General features: G+C 42.4%; 2 protein-coding genes and 1 non-coding gene across 3 annotated transcripts; all 3 read left to right on the forward strand.

Moving 5' to 3' along the window:
- Positions 1-699, forward strand: LOC119490983 (olfactory receptor 11A1-like). Its single transcript, XM_037774534.1, has one exon. It carries the CDS (start codon positions 1-3, stop codon positions 697-699), a length of 699 nt encoding a protein of 232 aa, XP_037630462.1.
- Positions 700-4,321: 3,622 nt separating this feature from the next.
- LOC119491976 (olfactory receptor-like protein OLF3) lies at positions 4,322-5,269 on the forward strand. The gene has a single exon (XM_037776263.1). It carries the CDS (start codon positions 4,340-4,342, stop codon positions 5,267-5,269), a length of 930 nt encoding a protein of 309 aa, XP_037632191.1. The 5' UTR covers positions 4,322-4,339.
- A 6,556-nt stretch (positions 5,270-11,825) lies between these two features.
- Positions 11,826-11,897, forward strand: trnag-ucc. The gene has a single exon. It is a non-coding gene; the product is annotated as a tRNA-Gly (tRNA).
- Positions 11,898-15,391: the final 3,494 nt, after the last annotated feature.

Raw genomic sequence — 15,391 nt, forward strand, 5'->3', positions numbered from 1 at the left:
ATGATGATGATGAACTCTACTCAGGTTTCATATTTCTCACTAACTGCCTACTTTGACACCGGGCTGTTTAAATATCTCTACTTCATTATTATCATGTGTTTGTATGTGTTGATCATTAGTGCCAATGTGTTGCTCATCGTGGTTATCTGTAGTAACAGAAGCTTACATGAACCTATGTACCTTTTCCTGTGCAGCCTGTTTGTAAATGAACTGTATGGTAGTACAGGGTTGTTTCCATTCCTTCTGGTTCAGATCCTCTCTGACATTCACACTGTTGCTGCTCCGCTCTGCTTCCTGCAGATCTTCTGTCTGTACTCATACGGCGGCGTTGAGTTTCTGACGTTAGCCGTCATGTCTTACGACCGCTACCTGGCCATCTGTTATCCTCTGCAGTACAACACACGTATGACTCATACTAAGGTCACGGTTCTGACGGCTCTGATCTGGTTCTACCCGTTAGTGGTGAACACGTACATCGTATCGGGTCTGACGGTTCCTCTTCGGCTGTGTGGGAACGTCATCAACAAAGTCTACTGTGATAACTACTACGTGGTTAAACTGGCCTGCTCCGACACCTCCGTCAACAACATCTTTGGACTCGCTCACATGTTCACCGTCATCTTTGCTCTGATCATATTGATCCTGTTCTCCTACATGAGGATCCTCAGAGAGGAGAGGTATATACATGTATATGCATAAAGTATATACTTTATGCATATACATGTATATACCTCTCCTGTTTCTATACTTCCTGCTATTTAAATGGTTCAGATTTAGTTTCACTTTGTTTAGCTCTTGTTTTACTGTGATAGCTGATGATTCTTGTTTTACTGTGTTAGCTGATGATTCTTGTTTTACTGTGTTAGCTGATGATTCTTGTTTTACTGTGTTAGCTGATGCTTCTTGTTTTACTGTGTTAGCTGATGATTCTTGTTTTACTGTGTTAGCTGATGATTCTTGTTTTACTGTGATAGCTGATGCTTCTTGTTTTACTGTGTTAGCTGATGATTCTTGTTTTACTGTGATAGCTGATGCTTCTTGTTTTACTGTGATAGCTGATGCTTCTTGTTTTACTGTGTTAGCTGATGCTTCTTGTTTTACTGTGTTAGCTGATGCTTCTTGTTTTACTGTGATAGCTGATGCTTCTTGTTTTACTGTGATAGCTGATGATTCTTGTTTTACTGTGTTAGCTGATGATTCTTGTTTTACTGTGATAGCTGATGATTCTTGTTTTACTGTGTTAGCTGATGATTCTTGTTTTACTGTGTTAGCTGATGCTTCTTGTTTTACTGTGTTAGCTGATGCTTCTTGTTTTACTGTGTTAGCTGATGATTCTTGTTTTACTGTGTTAGCTGATGATTCTTGTTTTACTGTGTTAGCTGATGCTTCTTGTTTTACTGTGTTAGCTGATGATTCTTGTTTTACTGTGTTAGCTGATGCTTCTTGTTTTACTGTGATAGCTGATGATTCTTGTTTTACTGTGTTAGCTGATGCTTCTTGTTTTACTGTGTTAGCTGATGATTCTTGTTTTACTGTGTTAGCTGATGCTTCTTGTTTTACTGTGTTAGCTGATGATTCTTGTTTTACTGTGATAGCTGATGATTCTTGTTTTACTGTGTTAGCTGATGATTCTTGTTTTACTGTGTTAGCTGATGATTCTTGTTTTACTGTGTTAGCTGATGCTTCTTGTTTTACTGTGATAGCTGACGATTCTTGTTTTACTGTGTTAGCTGATGATTCTTGTTTTACTGTGATAGCTGATGCTTCTTGTTTTACTGTGTTAGCTGATGAATCTTGTTTTACTGTGTTAGCTGATGATTCTTGTTTTACTGTGATAGCTGATGATTCTTGTTTTACTGTGTTAGCTGATGCTTCTTGTTTTACTGTGTTAGCTGATGAATCTTGTTTTCTGAACATTACCCACCGCGGGACTAATAAAGGAATATCTGATCTGATCTTGGAAGACACTTCATTCGACCTGTTTAAGTAAACTGAAGTAAAGTTCAAGTTTATTTTTATTTATACTTTATATAGGCTAATAAGTATACTACTATCAATGTACTAGTAGTATACTTGTTAGTGTACTACTTCAATACTTCATGGAACTAAATTGTCCCACTTTAGTTTATAAAAGTAAGCTGTATTCTTGTCCTGGAAATGTGTTAAATAAATGACCAGCTGTTGGGAAATAACATAATATAATTATTAAATTGTGTTTATAATAAAGTAATATTCGATAAATGTTGAGGTAAATATTGGGGTAATATTTGATAAATGTTGAGGTAAATATTGGGGTAATGTCTGATAAATGTTGAGGTAAATATTGGGGTAATGTTTGATACATGTTGATGTAAATATTGGGGTAATGTTTGATACATGTTGAGGTAAATATTGGGGTAATGTTTGATAAATGTTGAGGTAAATATTGGGGTAATGTTTGGTAAATGTCGAGGTAAATATTGGGATAATGTCTGGTAAATGTTGATGTAAATATTGGGATAATGTCTGGTAAATGTTGATGTAAATATTGGGATAATGTCTGGTAAATGTTGATGTAAATATTGGGATAATGTCTGGTAAATGTTGATGTAAATATTGGGATAATGTCTGGTAAATGTTGATGTAAATATTGGGATAATGTCTGGTAAATGTTGATGTAAATATTGGGATAATGTCTGGTAAATGTTGATGTAAATATTGGGGTAATGTTTGATAAATGTTGAGGTAAATATTGGGGTAATGTTTGATAAATGTTGATGTAAATATTGGGGTAATGTTTGATAAATGTTGAGGTAAATATTGGGGTAATGTTTGATAAATGTCGAGGTAAATATTGGGGTAATGTTTGATAAATGTTGAGGTAAATATTGGGGTAATGTTTGGTAAATGTTGATGTAAATATTGGGGTAATGTTTGATAAATGTTGAGGTAAATATTGGGGTAATGTTTGATAAATGTTGATGTAAATATTGGGGTAATGTTTGATAAATGTTGAGGTAAATATTGGGGTAATGTTTGATAAATGTTGAGGTAAATATTGGGGTAATGTTTGATACATGTTGAGGTAAATATTGGGGTAATGTTTGGTAAATGTTGATGTAAATATTGGGGTAATGTTTGGTAAATGTTGATGTAAATATTGGGGTAATGTTTGATACATGTTGAGGTAAATATTGGGGTAATGTTTGATAAATGTTGAGGTAAATATTGGGGTAATGTCTGGTAAATGTTGATGTAAATATTGGGATAATGTCTGGTAAATGTTGATGTAAATATTGGGATAATGTCTGGTAAATGTTGATGTAAATATTGGGGTAATGTTTGATAAATGTCGAGGTAAATATTGGGGTAATGTTTGGTAAATGTCGAGGTAAATATTGGGGTAATGTTTGATACATGTTGAGGTAAATATTGGGGTAATGTTTGGTAAATGTTGATGTAAATATTGGGGTAATGTTTGGTAAATGTTGATGTAAATATTGGGGTAATGTTTGATACATGTTGAGGTAAATATTGGGGTAATGTTTGGTAAATGTCGAGGTAAATATTGGGGTAATGTTTGATACATGTTGAGGTAAATATTGGGGTAATGTTTGATACATGTTGAGGTAAATATTGGGGTAATGTTTGGTAAATGTTGATGTAAATATTGGGGTAATGTTTGGTAAATGTTGATGTAAATATTGGGGTAATGTTTGGTAAATGTCGAGGTAAATATTGGGGTAATGTTTGATACATGTTGAGGTAAATATTGGGGTAATGTTTGGTAAATGTTGATGTAAATATTGGGGTAATGTTTGGTAAATGTTGATGTAAATATTGGGGTAATGTTTGATACATGTTGAGGTAAATATTGGGGTAATGTTTGGTAAATGTCGAGGTAAATATTGGGGTAATGTTTGATACATGTTGAGGTAAATATTGGGGTAATGTTTGATAAATGTTGATGTAAATATTGGGATAATGTCTGGTAAATGTTGATGTAAATATTGGGGTAATGTTTGATGGAGGGAAGGACGGATGGAAGGATGGAAGAATGGAAGGACGGACGGATGGAAGGACGGATGGAAGGATGGAAGGATGGAAGGACGGACGGATGGAAGGACGGAAGGATGGAAGGACGGACGGATGGAAGGACGGATGGAAGGATGGAAGGACGGATGAATGGAGAACGCCCAGAGGAGGAGGAGGAGGAGGAGAGGAGGAGGAGGAGGAGGATGAGGAGGAGGAGGAGGAGGAGGAGGAGGAGGAGGAGGAGGAGGAGGAGGCGTTGTGCGTCAGGCGTCAGGCGTCAGGCGTCCGTATAAAGGCGTTTGTGTGTCGTGTGTTGTGAGTCAGTATGAACGTCTCTGTGTCTAGCGCCCCCCCCATCACCTTCACCGTCTACAGCTCTCTGTCTCTGCACAGCGTGGCGTTGGTCGTTTGCGTCTTGGTGTTCTACGTTTCCGGTCTGTGTGTCAACCTGCTGCTGGTTCTGGTGATCTGCTCGGAGCCTGGCCTCCACCGGCCGATGTACGTCCTGCTGGTCAACCTGTCTCTGAGTGGCGTGATGGGCAGCACGTCGGCGTGTCCTCACATCATCAAACACCTCCTGTCCGCCAGGCAGGAGACGTCTCTGGCGGCGTGTCTGGCGCAGGTGTTCTTCACCAACGTGTACGGCGGCTGTATATTCTGCATCCTGGCGCTGATGGCCTACGACCGGTACGTGTCCATCTGTAAACCTCTGCTGTACCACGCCATCGTGACGCCGGCTAGAGTCAGAGCCATGCTGCTGCTGGTGTACTTCACCCTGGGCTCCACCTCGGCCGTCCAGGTCTACCTGACGTCCGGACTCCGGCTGTGCCGCCACTCGGTGGATAAGCTGCTGTGTGACGGACTGGCGATCGCTAACCTCTCCTGTACCGAGATGCCGCTGATCGGCGTCTACGGTCTGTGCTGCGCCCTCGGCCTCGTCGTCCTCCCCTGTTTCCTCGTCATTCTCTCGTACGTTCACATTTTCACGGTGATCCTAAAAACCTCGAAGGAGTCTCAGATGAGAGCGCTGCAGACGTGCACGCCTCACTTAGTCACCTTCGTCAATTTCTCCGTGGCGTCGTTTTTCGGCGTCATTTATAACCGTCTGAGTCACGAAGTTCCAAAAGCTGCCAACGTTTTCACATTTTTCACTTTCTTTGTCATCCCTCCTCTGCTGCATCCCATAATATACGGGATTAAGATGAAAGAGATCCGGCAGAGCATCAACAAGATGATGAAAATCACACAACAGTGAGATTAAAGTAATGAAACACACCGACTGATGGTCGTTAGGATGAAGGGGTTTTCTTATGTTCCGGTTCATAAGCAGCTAAATGTTGGACTCATATCTCCTGATTACATCTGATTGGGATTCTATATTGTGATTTAGTGATTGTTGTTAACTTGTTTACCTCTAGACCATGAAGGGAACAACATGAATCATCACTTCTAGAGACTTTTACTTTGTAAAATCTCTAAATGAATCCAGTAGAATGTTTGATTTTCAGCATGTGTGTAGTCAGAGACGTCCTGAAGTCAAATATATCAGGATCAATATCAGGAATTATTGATTACATTTATTATCCAGCAACCCAGAAATCAAAGCATAAAGACGTTTCCCCTCACAGATTAGTGCTGTTTTCTTTTTAATTTATAATGTTTTATACTTCTGCTGAATATAATCCATCAATCTGATTTCCATATTTTATGTATTTTGTATATACGGTTCCCTTTTGTTTATTTCTCTTCATTAAAATGTAAAAATTCTGCAAAGTATAAACAGAACGATGAAAGAGTAAATTATACAACAATAAAATACACCGACTGATGATCGTTAGGATGAATGTAATGTGTGTTTTTATGTTCCGTTTCATAACCCACTAAATGTTTGACACGTAATAATAATAATAATAATGATAATAATAATAATAATAATAATAATAATAATAATAATAATGATAATAATAATAATAATAATAATAATAATAATGATAATAATAATAATAATAATAATAATAATAATAATAATAATGATAATAATAATAATAATAATAATGATAATAATAATAATAATAATAATAATAATAATGATAATAATAATATTAATAATAATAATAATGATAATAATAATGCTGCTTCAGGAAAATGATGTCATGATGAAAGAAAACTGAAATGAAAATTTAACGTGAGATTATTGATTGTTTTTATTCAGAGATGGTCATTATATTATTATTATTATTATTATTATGTCCAACATTAAATGGGTTCAAAAATATTATGGAAAAGGAAAAACATAGTAATGAAACGGACCGCTGTGCTTCAGATAATAATAAACTATACAGATGTTATAGACTTTGTATCATTAACAGCAACAAAGAGATTTGTATTAAACTGTAAATCATCCTCTTTCTTTCTGTAACGGATGTTTATTACATTATGATGTTCATATTTCTGCTGTTTTCAGTGGAACTCTGAGTTTGATCAATAAAAACTTGATAGAAGAAGAGAAGGCGTTGAAGTGGCTACGTTCACCGTTTAATCTCTGAACCGTCCACGTGTCCGTCTCAGCGTCTCAGAGTCCAATAGGACGTCTTCAGACGGGACACAAAGACGTTCAGTTTATTGAGATGTGAAACAGAGAAAAATAGAAAATATGAGACTTATAATAATCTCATGTTGTCACATATGGTGTTCGGTCTGAGACCTGCTCTATGTATCGAGCACCTCGAGACAACTTCTGTTATGATTTCACGCTATATAAAAATAAATTGAATTGAATTGAATTAATAACTCACAAAACACGACTAATCAGTCAGAGGTCAAGAGACCGCTTTGAAAACGGCCATGACAGTTTGTCCTCACCAAATATTAAACCCTAGTTTGGATACATAAACATAGCAACAGTCCGTTATACGTAGCAACAGTCCGTTATACGTAGCAACAGTCCGTTATACGTAGCAACGCTCCGCTATACGTAGCAACGGTCCGCTATATGTAGCAACGCTCCGTTATACGTAGCAACGCTCCGTTATACGTAGCAACAGTCCGTTATACGTAGCAACGCTCCGTTATACGTAGCAACGCTCCGCTATACGTAGCAACGGTCCGCTATACGTAGCAACGCTCTGTTATACGTAGCAACAGTCCGTTATACGTAGCAACGCTCCGTTATACGTAGCAACGCTCCGCTATACGTAGCAATGGTCTGTTATACGTAGGAACGGTCCGTTATACGTAGCAACGGTCCGCTATACGTAGCAACGGTCCGCTATACGTAGCAACGGTCCGCTATACGTAGCAACGCTCCGCTATACGTAGCAACGGTCCGCTATACGTAGCAACGGTCCGCTATACGTAGCAACAGTCCGTTATACGTAGCAACGCTCCGTTATACGTAGCAACGGTCCGCTATACGTAGCAACGGTCCGCTATACGTAGCAACGCTCCGCTATACGTAGCAACGGTCCGCTATACGTAGCAACGCTCCGTTATACGTAGCAACAGTCCGTTATACGTAGCAACGCTCCGTTATACGTAGCAACGCTCCGCTATACGTAGCAACGGTCCGCTATACGTAGCAACGGTCCGCTATACGTAGCAACGCTCCGTTATACGTAGCAACGCTCCGTTATACGTAGCAACGGTCCGCTATACGTAGCAACGCTCCGTTATACGTAGCAACGGTCTGTTATACGTACTCCTCCACTTCAACTGGACGCCTCTGTTTAATGATTATCATTATTATTACAGTATTTCACTCTCTCCAGTGAATCTACAGACTCAGTGGTTCAGACAGTTGATGATGTAACAGACGACGTTGAGGCCTTAAAGGAGACGAAAACTAATAAACTAGGGCTGTTCTAAATGTACCTTAAAGGGAGATCAGTCCACTATTTAATCCTCTTATCAACATGGGACTGGACAGATATGCTGCTTTATGTAAATGTATGTATATATTTATTATTATAAATCAGTTAACACAGATCAATAACAGATATTGATCCAGAAACCCTCACAGGTACTGCATTTAGCATAAAACAATATGCTTCAATCATAACATGTCAAACTGCAGCCCAACAGGCAACAACAGCTGTCAGTGTGTCAGTGTGCTGACTTGACTATGACTTGCCCCAAACTGCATGTGATGATCATAAAGTGGGCATGTCTGTAAAGGGGAGACTCGTGGGTACCCATAGAACCCATTTACATTCACTGATCTGGAGGTCAGAGGTCAAGGGACCCCTTTGAACATGGACATGACAGTTTGGAGCTCTATTTAACCTCCTTCATGACCAGCTAGTCTGACATGGTTGGTACTGATGGATCCATCAGGTTCTCTAGTTTACTATGATACCAGGATCTATATATACATATCTACATATATATCTATAGGTATATAGATATATATGTATGTATACATATATATCTATATATACATATATATATATGTATGTGTGATACCAGGATCTTCGCTGTAGACCCGTGGAGTCGGTCCACTGATGGAACTCTAATTACTGTTTATTAGTTCAAAGTCTGCCCTCCGTCTGTAACCATGGCGACAGCCCCACGGCGTCCTCCCATCATGCAGTGGGTGAGCGCTAATTGGGCTGTTAGTGTAGCTGGTTAGATCCTCCAGAGTGTCCAAGTGTCCACAGTGTCCCTCTGGGGTCTCCGGCCTGGTGTTGTTCTAGATGGAAATAGCTGCCGGAGCTCCGCCGGGACTCGTTACCGGCTAATGATCCAGAAGTCCCACCTCAGAGTCCCCACTGTCCTCTCTCTGTCCTCTCTCTGTTCTCTCTCTGTCCTCTCTGTCCTCTCTGTTCTCTCTGTCTTCTCTGTCCTCTCTCTGTCCTCTCTGTCCTCTCTCTGTCCTCTCTGTCCTCTCTCTGTCCTCTCTGTCCTCTCTCTGTCCTCTCTGTCCTCTCTCTGTCCTCTCTGTTCTCTCTGTCCTCTCTGTCCTCACTGTCCTCTCTCTGTCCTCTCTCTGTTCTCTCTCTGTCCTCTCTCTGTCCTCTCTGTCCTCTCTGTCCTCTCTGTTCTCTCTGTCTTCTCTGTCCTCTCTCTGTCCTCTCTGTCTCTCTGTCCTCTTGTCTCTCTGTTCTCTGTCTTCTCTGTCTCTCTGTCCTCCTGTCTCTCTGTCTCTCTGTCCTCCTGTCCTCCTGTCTCTCTGTCCTCCTGTCTCTCTGTCCTCCTGTCCTCTCTCTGTCTCTCTGTCTCTCTGTCCTCCTGTCTCTCTGTCTCTCTGTCCTCCTGTCTCTCTGTCTCTCTGTCCTCCTGTCTCTCTGTCTCTCTGTCCTCTCTCTGTCCTCTCTGTCCTCTTCTGTTCTCTCTGTCCTCTCTGTCTCTCTCTGTCTCTCTCTGTTCTCTCTGTCCTCTCTGTCCTCTCTGTCTCTCTGTCCTCTCTGTCCTCTCTGTCTCTCTCTGTCTCTCTGTCCTCTCTGTTCTCTCTGTCCTCTCTGTCCTCTCTGTTCTCTCTGTCCTCTCTGTTCTCTCTGTCCTCTCTGTTCTCTCTGTCCTCTCTCTGTCCTCTCTGTCCTCTCTGTCCTCTCTGTCTCTCTCTGTCCTCTCTGTCCTCTCTGTCTTCTCTGTCCTCTCTCTGTCCTCTCTGTCCTCTCTGTCCTCTCTGTCCTCTCTCTGTCCTCTCTGTCCTCTCTGTCTTCTCTGTCCTCTCTCTGTCCTCTCTCTGTCCTCTCTGTTCTCTCTGTCCTCTCTGTCCTCTCTGTTCTCTCTGTCCTCTCTGTTCTCTCTGTCCTCTCTCTGTCCTCTCTGTCCTCTCTGTCCTCTCTGTTCTCTCTGTCCTCTCTGTCCTCTCTCTGTCCTCTCTGTCCTCTCTGTCCTCTCTCTGTCCTCTCTGTCCTCTCTGTCTTCTCTGTCCTCTCTCTGTCCTCTCTGTCCTCTCTCTGTCCTCTCTGTCCTCTCTGTCCTCTCTCTGTCCTCTCTGTCTCTCTGTCCTCTCTCTGTCGTCTCTGTCCTCTCTGTTCTCTCTGTCCTCTCTGTTCTCTCTGTCCTCTCTGTTCTCTCTGTCCTCTCTGTTCTCTCTGTCCTCTCTGTTCTCTCTGTCCTCTCTCTGCTCTCTGTCCTCTCTGTTCTCTCTGTCCTCTCTGTCCTCTCTGTCCTCTCTCTGCTCTCTGTCCTCTCTGTTCTCTCTGTCCTCTCTGTTCTCTCTGTCCTCTCTGTTCTCTCTGTCCTCTCTGTTCTCTCTGTCCTCTCTCTGCCTCTCTGTCCTCTCTGTTCTCTCTGTCCTCTCTGTTCCTCTCTGTCCTCTCTCTGCTCTCTGTCCTCTCTGTTCTCTCTGTCCTCTCTGTCCTCTCTGTCCTCTCTCTGCTCTCTGTCCTCTCTGTTCTCTCTGTCCTCTCTCTGCTCTCTGTCCTCTCTGTTCTCTCTGTCCTCTCTCTGCTCTCTGTCCTCTCTGTTCTCTCTGTCCTCTCTGTCCTCTCTGTCCTCTCTCTGCTCTCTGTCCTCTCTGTTCTCTCTGTCCTCTCTGTCCTCTCTGTCCTCTCTCTGCTCTCTGTCCTCTCTGTTCTCTCTGTCCTCTCTGTTCTCTCTGTCCTCTCTGTTCTCTCTGTCCTCTCTCTGCTCTCTGTCCTCTCTGTTCTCTCTGTCCTCTCTGTCCTCTCTGTCCTCTCTCTGCTCTCTGTCCTCTCTGTTCTCTCTGTCCTCTCTGTTCTCTCTGTCCTCTCTCTGCTCTCTGTCCTCTCTGTTCTCTCTGTCCTCTCTGTTCTCTCTGTCCTCTCTCTGCTCTCTGTCCTCTCTGTTCTCTCTGTCCTCTCTGTCCTCTCTGTCCTCTCTCTGCTCTCTGTCCTCTCTGTTCTCTCTGTCCTCTCTCTGCTCTCTGTCCTCTCTGTTCTCTCTGTCCTCTCTGTCCTCTCTGTCCTCTCTCTGTCCTCTCTGTCCTGACGGTAATATACAGATGTTTCAACAGCTGTCGTCATGTCCTGACGGTAACGGGGACATTACCGTCAGGACATGGTGGTGCAGACCAGACCACATGGTGTGGTGCAGACCGGTGCAGACCAGACCACATGGTGTGGTGCAGACCGGTGCAGACCAGACCACATGGAGCCACGGTGTTCTGTCAGTATGTGCTACAGTAGCATGTTGAGACTAGGCAGCATCAATCGCAGGTGAGCTATTGATCAGGCTGATTAATCTACCACGTCACGTTGCTCCTGATTTCAAGTCGGAAATTCCAGAAATCCGGAAAAAATATCACACATCCTCTAACATGAAACTGACTAACGGATTCTAAATACATACATGAATACATGAATGAATGAATGAATGAATGAATGAATGAATGAATGAATGAATGAATGAATGTTTGTTTGAATGAATGAATGAATAAATGAATAAATGAATGAATGAATAATTAATTAATTAACGAATAAATGAATGAATGAATGAATGAATGAATAAATGAATAAATGAATGAATGAATAATTAATTAATTAACGAATAAATGAATGAATGAATGAATGAATGAATGAATGAATGAATGAATAAATGAATGAATGAATGAATGAATGAATGAATAAATGAATAAATGAATGAATGAATAATTAATTAATTAACGAATAAATGAATGAATGAATGAATGAATGAATAAATGAATAAATGAATGAATAATTAATTAATTAACGAATAAATGAATGAATGAATGAATGAATGAATGAATGAATAAATGAATGAATAAATGAATGAATGAATGAATGAATGAATGAATGAATGAATGAATGAATGGTAATGACCCTCTCAATAATCTGAACTATGTGCTCTGTCTAGTTCCCGTCTGGTCGCTCTTAACTCTACGGGCGTTGGTGGTATAGTGGTGAGCATAGCTGCCTTCCAAGCAGTTGACCCGGGTTCGATTCCCGGCCAACGCAGCTGTTTTTCCGGCTGTGAGCAGCGCGTTCCTCCGCTTCCTCTCTGAGTGTTTGATAGCTGAGATATGATGAGGACATGAGTTACAGTCACGGTCCGTGTCCACAGGGGCGTTTTTTATCGCGAGGGGACGCGACGCTTCCCAGCATTGAACGCTTGGTGTGCTGCCCCTAGAAACAAGGCACTCGGCTCCTGATTGGACGAACGGTTTCCCGCCGTTGGCTGCTGCTCCCAGCTTTCAAACCGGAACCAGTCTGGAGGCTCGTTTGGAAACTTTCTTCTCTTATTTCACGTAAATAGTTCACTGAGATGTTTCTGACAACATTTGAGGAGAGAAATAACCCATGTTGATGAATCTGTCTTTATTTTGGCTCGACAACGTTTAGTTTAAAAGATTATCGGGAGTTTGGAGAGGCGGCGCGGCGCGGCGCGCCAGACGCCCGTGATTTACATAAAGTAGCCAGGACCTCACCTTTATGCAAATGAGGAGCGGGCGTCGCGACGCCTAGTCTCTCGAATCGCAACGCCACGCTACCAGAATGCATTGCGCGGCTGCTTACATAGACAATGAATGGGGAGCGTGGAAAGCACGGACCGTTAGACTTTAGCGTTAGACTTTAGCGTTAGACTTTAGCGTTAGACTTCAGCGTTAGACTTCAGCGTTAGACTTCAGCGTTAGACTTCAGCGTTAGACTTCAGCGTTAGACTTCAGCGTTAGACTTCAGCGTTAGACTTCAGCGTTAGACTTCAGCGTTAGACTTTAGTGTTAGACTTTAGCGTTAGACTTTAGTGTTAGACTTTAGCAGCTCAGTTAGCCGCTAAAATACATGTTATCTCTATTTCAAACTGTACTTCAGCCGATGCTAATACTGCTCCTACTCTGTAATATTCTAGTTGTGACGCAGTATTAGTATTCATAGAGGTGTAATATTCTAGTTGTGATGCAGTATTAGTATTCATAGAGGTGTGTTTTATTCATGTTCTGTAGAGAGCTGATGCTTTTATGTTGAAGGAGGAATACAGACCGGAAGTGATGTGTTTGACAAACGGAAGTGATGTGTGTTGGTGTTTTAGTGTGAAGGCGCTGAGCTGAACTCACAGCGAGACTCTACTCACGTTACTCACTCTACTTAGTTACTTCAGTTGAACTGCTGAAGCATCGCAGACCCACAGAGACCCGGACCCGGTCTGAGTTCAGCCTCCGGTACCAGCTGCTGCTCTGATGAGCTGCTGTTAGCCGTTAGCCGTTAGCTGTTAGCCGTTAGCCGTTAGCCGTTAGCTGTTAGCCGTTAGCTGTTAGCTGTTAGCCGTTAGCCGTTAGCCGTTAGCTGTTAGCTGTTAGCTGTTAGCCGTTAGCTGTTAGCCGTTAGCCGTTAGCCGTTAGCCGTTAGCTGCTAGCTGTTAGCTGCTAGCTGTTAGCTGTTAGCCGTTAGCTGTTAGCCGTTAGCTGTTAGCCGTTAGCCGTTAGCCGTTAGCTGTTAGCTGCTAGCTGTTAGCTGCTAGCTGTTAGCTGTTAGCCGTTAGCTGTTAGCTGTTAGCTGCTAGCTGCTGGGTGTCATGGCGGCGGGAGCAGCAGCAGCTGCTGTGGGTGATGTAGAAGAAGACGCTTCACAACTGCTGTTTCCTAAAGGTCTCCTAACTATATATACTATTATAGATATAGATAATATAAAGGTCTCCTAACTATATATACTATTATAGATATAGATAATATAAAGGTCTCCTAACTATATGATCTGGAAAACAAAGTAGTAAACTTGTGTTTGTTGTATTATTTCAATGGTGATGCTAATGCTAATGGTCATTGTATTCTACATGGTTGAAAGCCTGTTTATTGACCTTCATAATGAGGTCACTCTTGTAAGGATCATGCATTTGTGGGATGAGCAGCACAGCTGATTATGTGGGGAGCCCCGGTGCCGATGGTAAACAGTGTATTCTCCTGTTGGTGTTGACTCTTGTTGTGAGTTGTTTGGTGGATGATTGAACTCTCTATCAGTAACAAGGAACAAACAAGACATATTGATTGATTGAATCCACCGTCAGGAGCCTCAGTAGCGGTGGAAGATCCATACGCAGCCACAACAGCCTGGCACCTCCTCCTCATGCTGGTCACCAACCTGGTCACACGTTGCTGTGGGATGGCGTTCCATTCCTCAACCAGGATTGGTTGCAGGTCAGCCAGCGTGGTTGTGTTGGTCACTCTAACACGTACAGCACGCCCAAGCTGATCCTACAAGTGTTGAGTTGGGTTGAGGTGTGGACTCTTGGCAGGCCGTTCCATTCTCTCTCCTCCCACATTGTGGAGGTAGTCTGTGATAACCCTGGCTCTGTGGGGGGGGGGCGTTGTTTCTTGGAGGATGAAGTTAGGTCCCAGATTGTGGAGATATGGGATCACCACTGGCTGCAGAATCTCACCCTGATATCTCACTGCATTGAGATGGCCTTCAATGATGACAAGCCTTGTTTTACCAGTGAGGGAGATGCCCCCCCCACACCATGACACTGCCCCCACCAGAAGCTGTTACTCCATCGGTGCAACAATCAGCAGAGCGTTCTCCACGTCGTCTCCAGACTTTGACCTGCCTTCCAACTTTGGCAGACAGAACCTGGACTCATCACTGAACATGACATTCCCCCACATGTTCAGGTTCCATTGTCTGTGTTGGAGACACCAGCGCCAACGGGCCTGACGGTGAAGGGCAGTCATTGCAGGCTTCCTGGCAGCCTTATGAGAATACACTGTTTACCATTGGAAGAGCATTTTGGAACATTTTTCTTGGGCGCTCCCCACATCATCAGCTGTGCTGCTCATCCCACAAATGCATGATCCTTACAAGTGTGACATCATTGTGAAGGTCAATAAACAGGCTTTCAACCATGTAGAATACAATGACCATTAGCATTAGCATCACCATTAGCATTGATACAACAGAGAAATAATCCACCAAACACAAGTTTAACTACTTTCTTTCAAATAAATAACTATTATATATATATATATATATAGATAATATGTAATATAGATAGATAATATAAAGGTCTCTTAACTGTTATATACTATATTTACACTGTATATATTTATATATATATATATATATCTATACACACATGTATATACACTCACACTTTATTCATACCAGCTAATATAAGGGTCCGTTAACTATTATATATACAGAGTATCAGTACAGCGTGGTAGTAGTACTTTTACGCGGGGCGATGCCAGCTGGTCTCTGATTGGCTGCTGTGTTGTGTGACACGCTGCTGGTCTCTGATTGGCTGCTGTGTTGTGTGACACGCTGCTGGTCTCTGATTGGCTGCTGTGTTGTGTGACACGCTGCTGGTCTCTGATTGGCTGCTGTGTTGTGTGACAGAGTTCGAGAGCTCGGAGACGCTGCTGAACTCGGAGGTCCACATGTTGCTGGAACACAGGAAGCAGCAGAACGAGAGCGCAGAGGACGAACAGGAACTGTCCGAAGTCTTCATGAAGACGCTG

The sequence above is a fragment of the Sebastes umbrosus genome, chromosome 7, assembly GCF_015220745.1.
Source record: "Sebastes umbrosus isolate fSebUmb1 chromosome 7, fSebUmb1.pri, whole genome shotgun sequence".
Classification (NCBI taxonomy): domain Eukaryota; kingdom Metazoa; phylum Chordata; class Actinopteri; order Perciformes; family Sebastidae; genus Sebastes; species Sebastes umbrosus.

What these genes read in the sequence shown, in the direction of transcription:
- LOC119490983 (XM_037774534.1), top strand. Translation starts at nt 1, where the DNA reads ATGATGATGATGAACTCTACTCAGGTTTCATATTTCTCACTAACTGCC.
- LOC119491976 (XM_037776263.1), top strand. Translation starts at nt 4,340, where the DNA reads ATGAACGTCTCTGTGTCTAGCGCCCCCCCCATCACCTTCACCGTCTAC.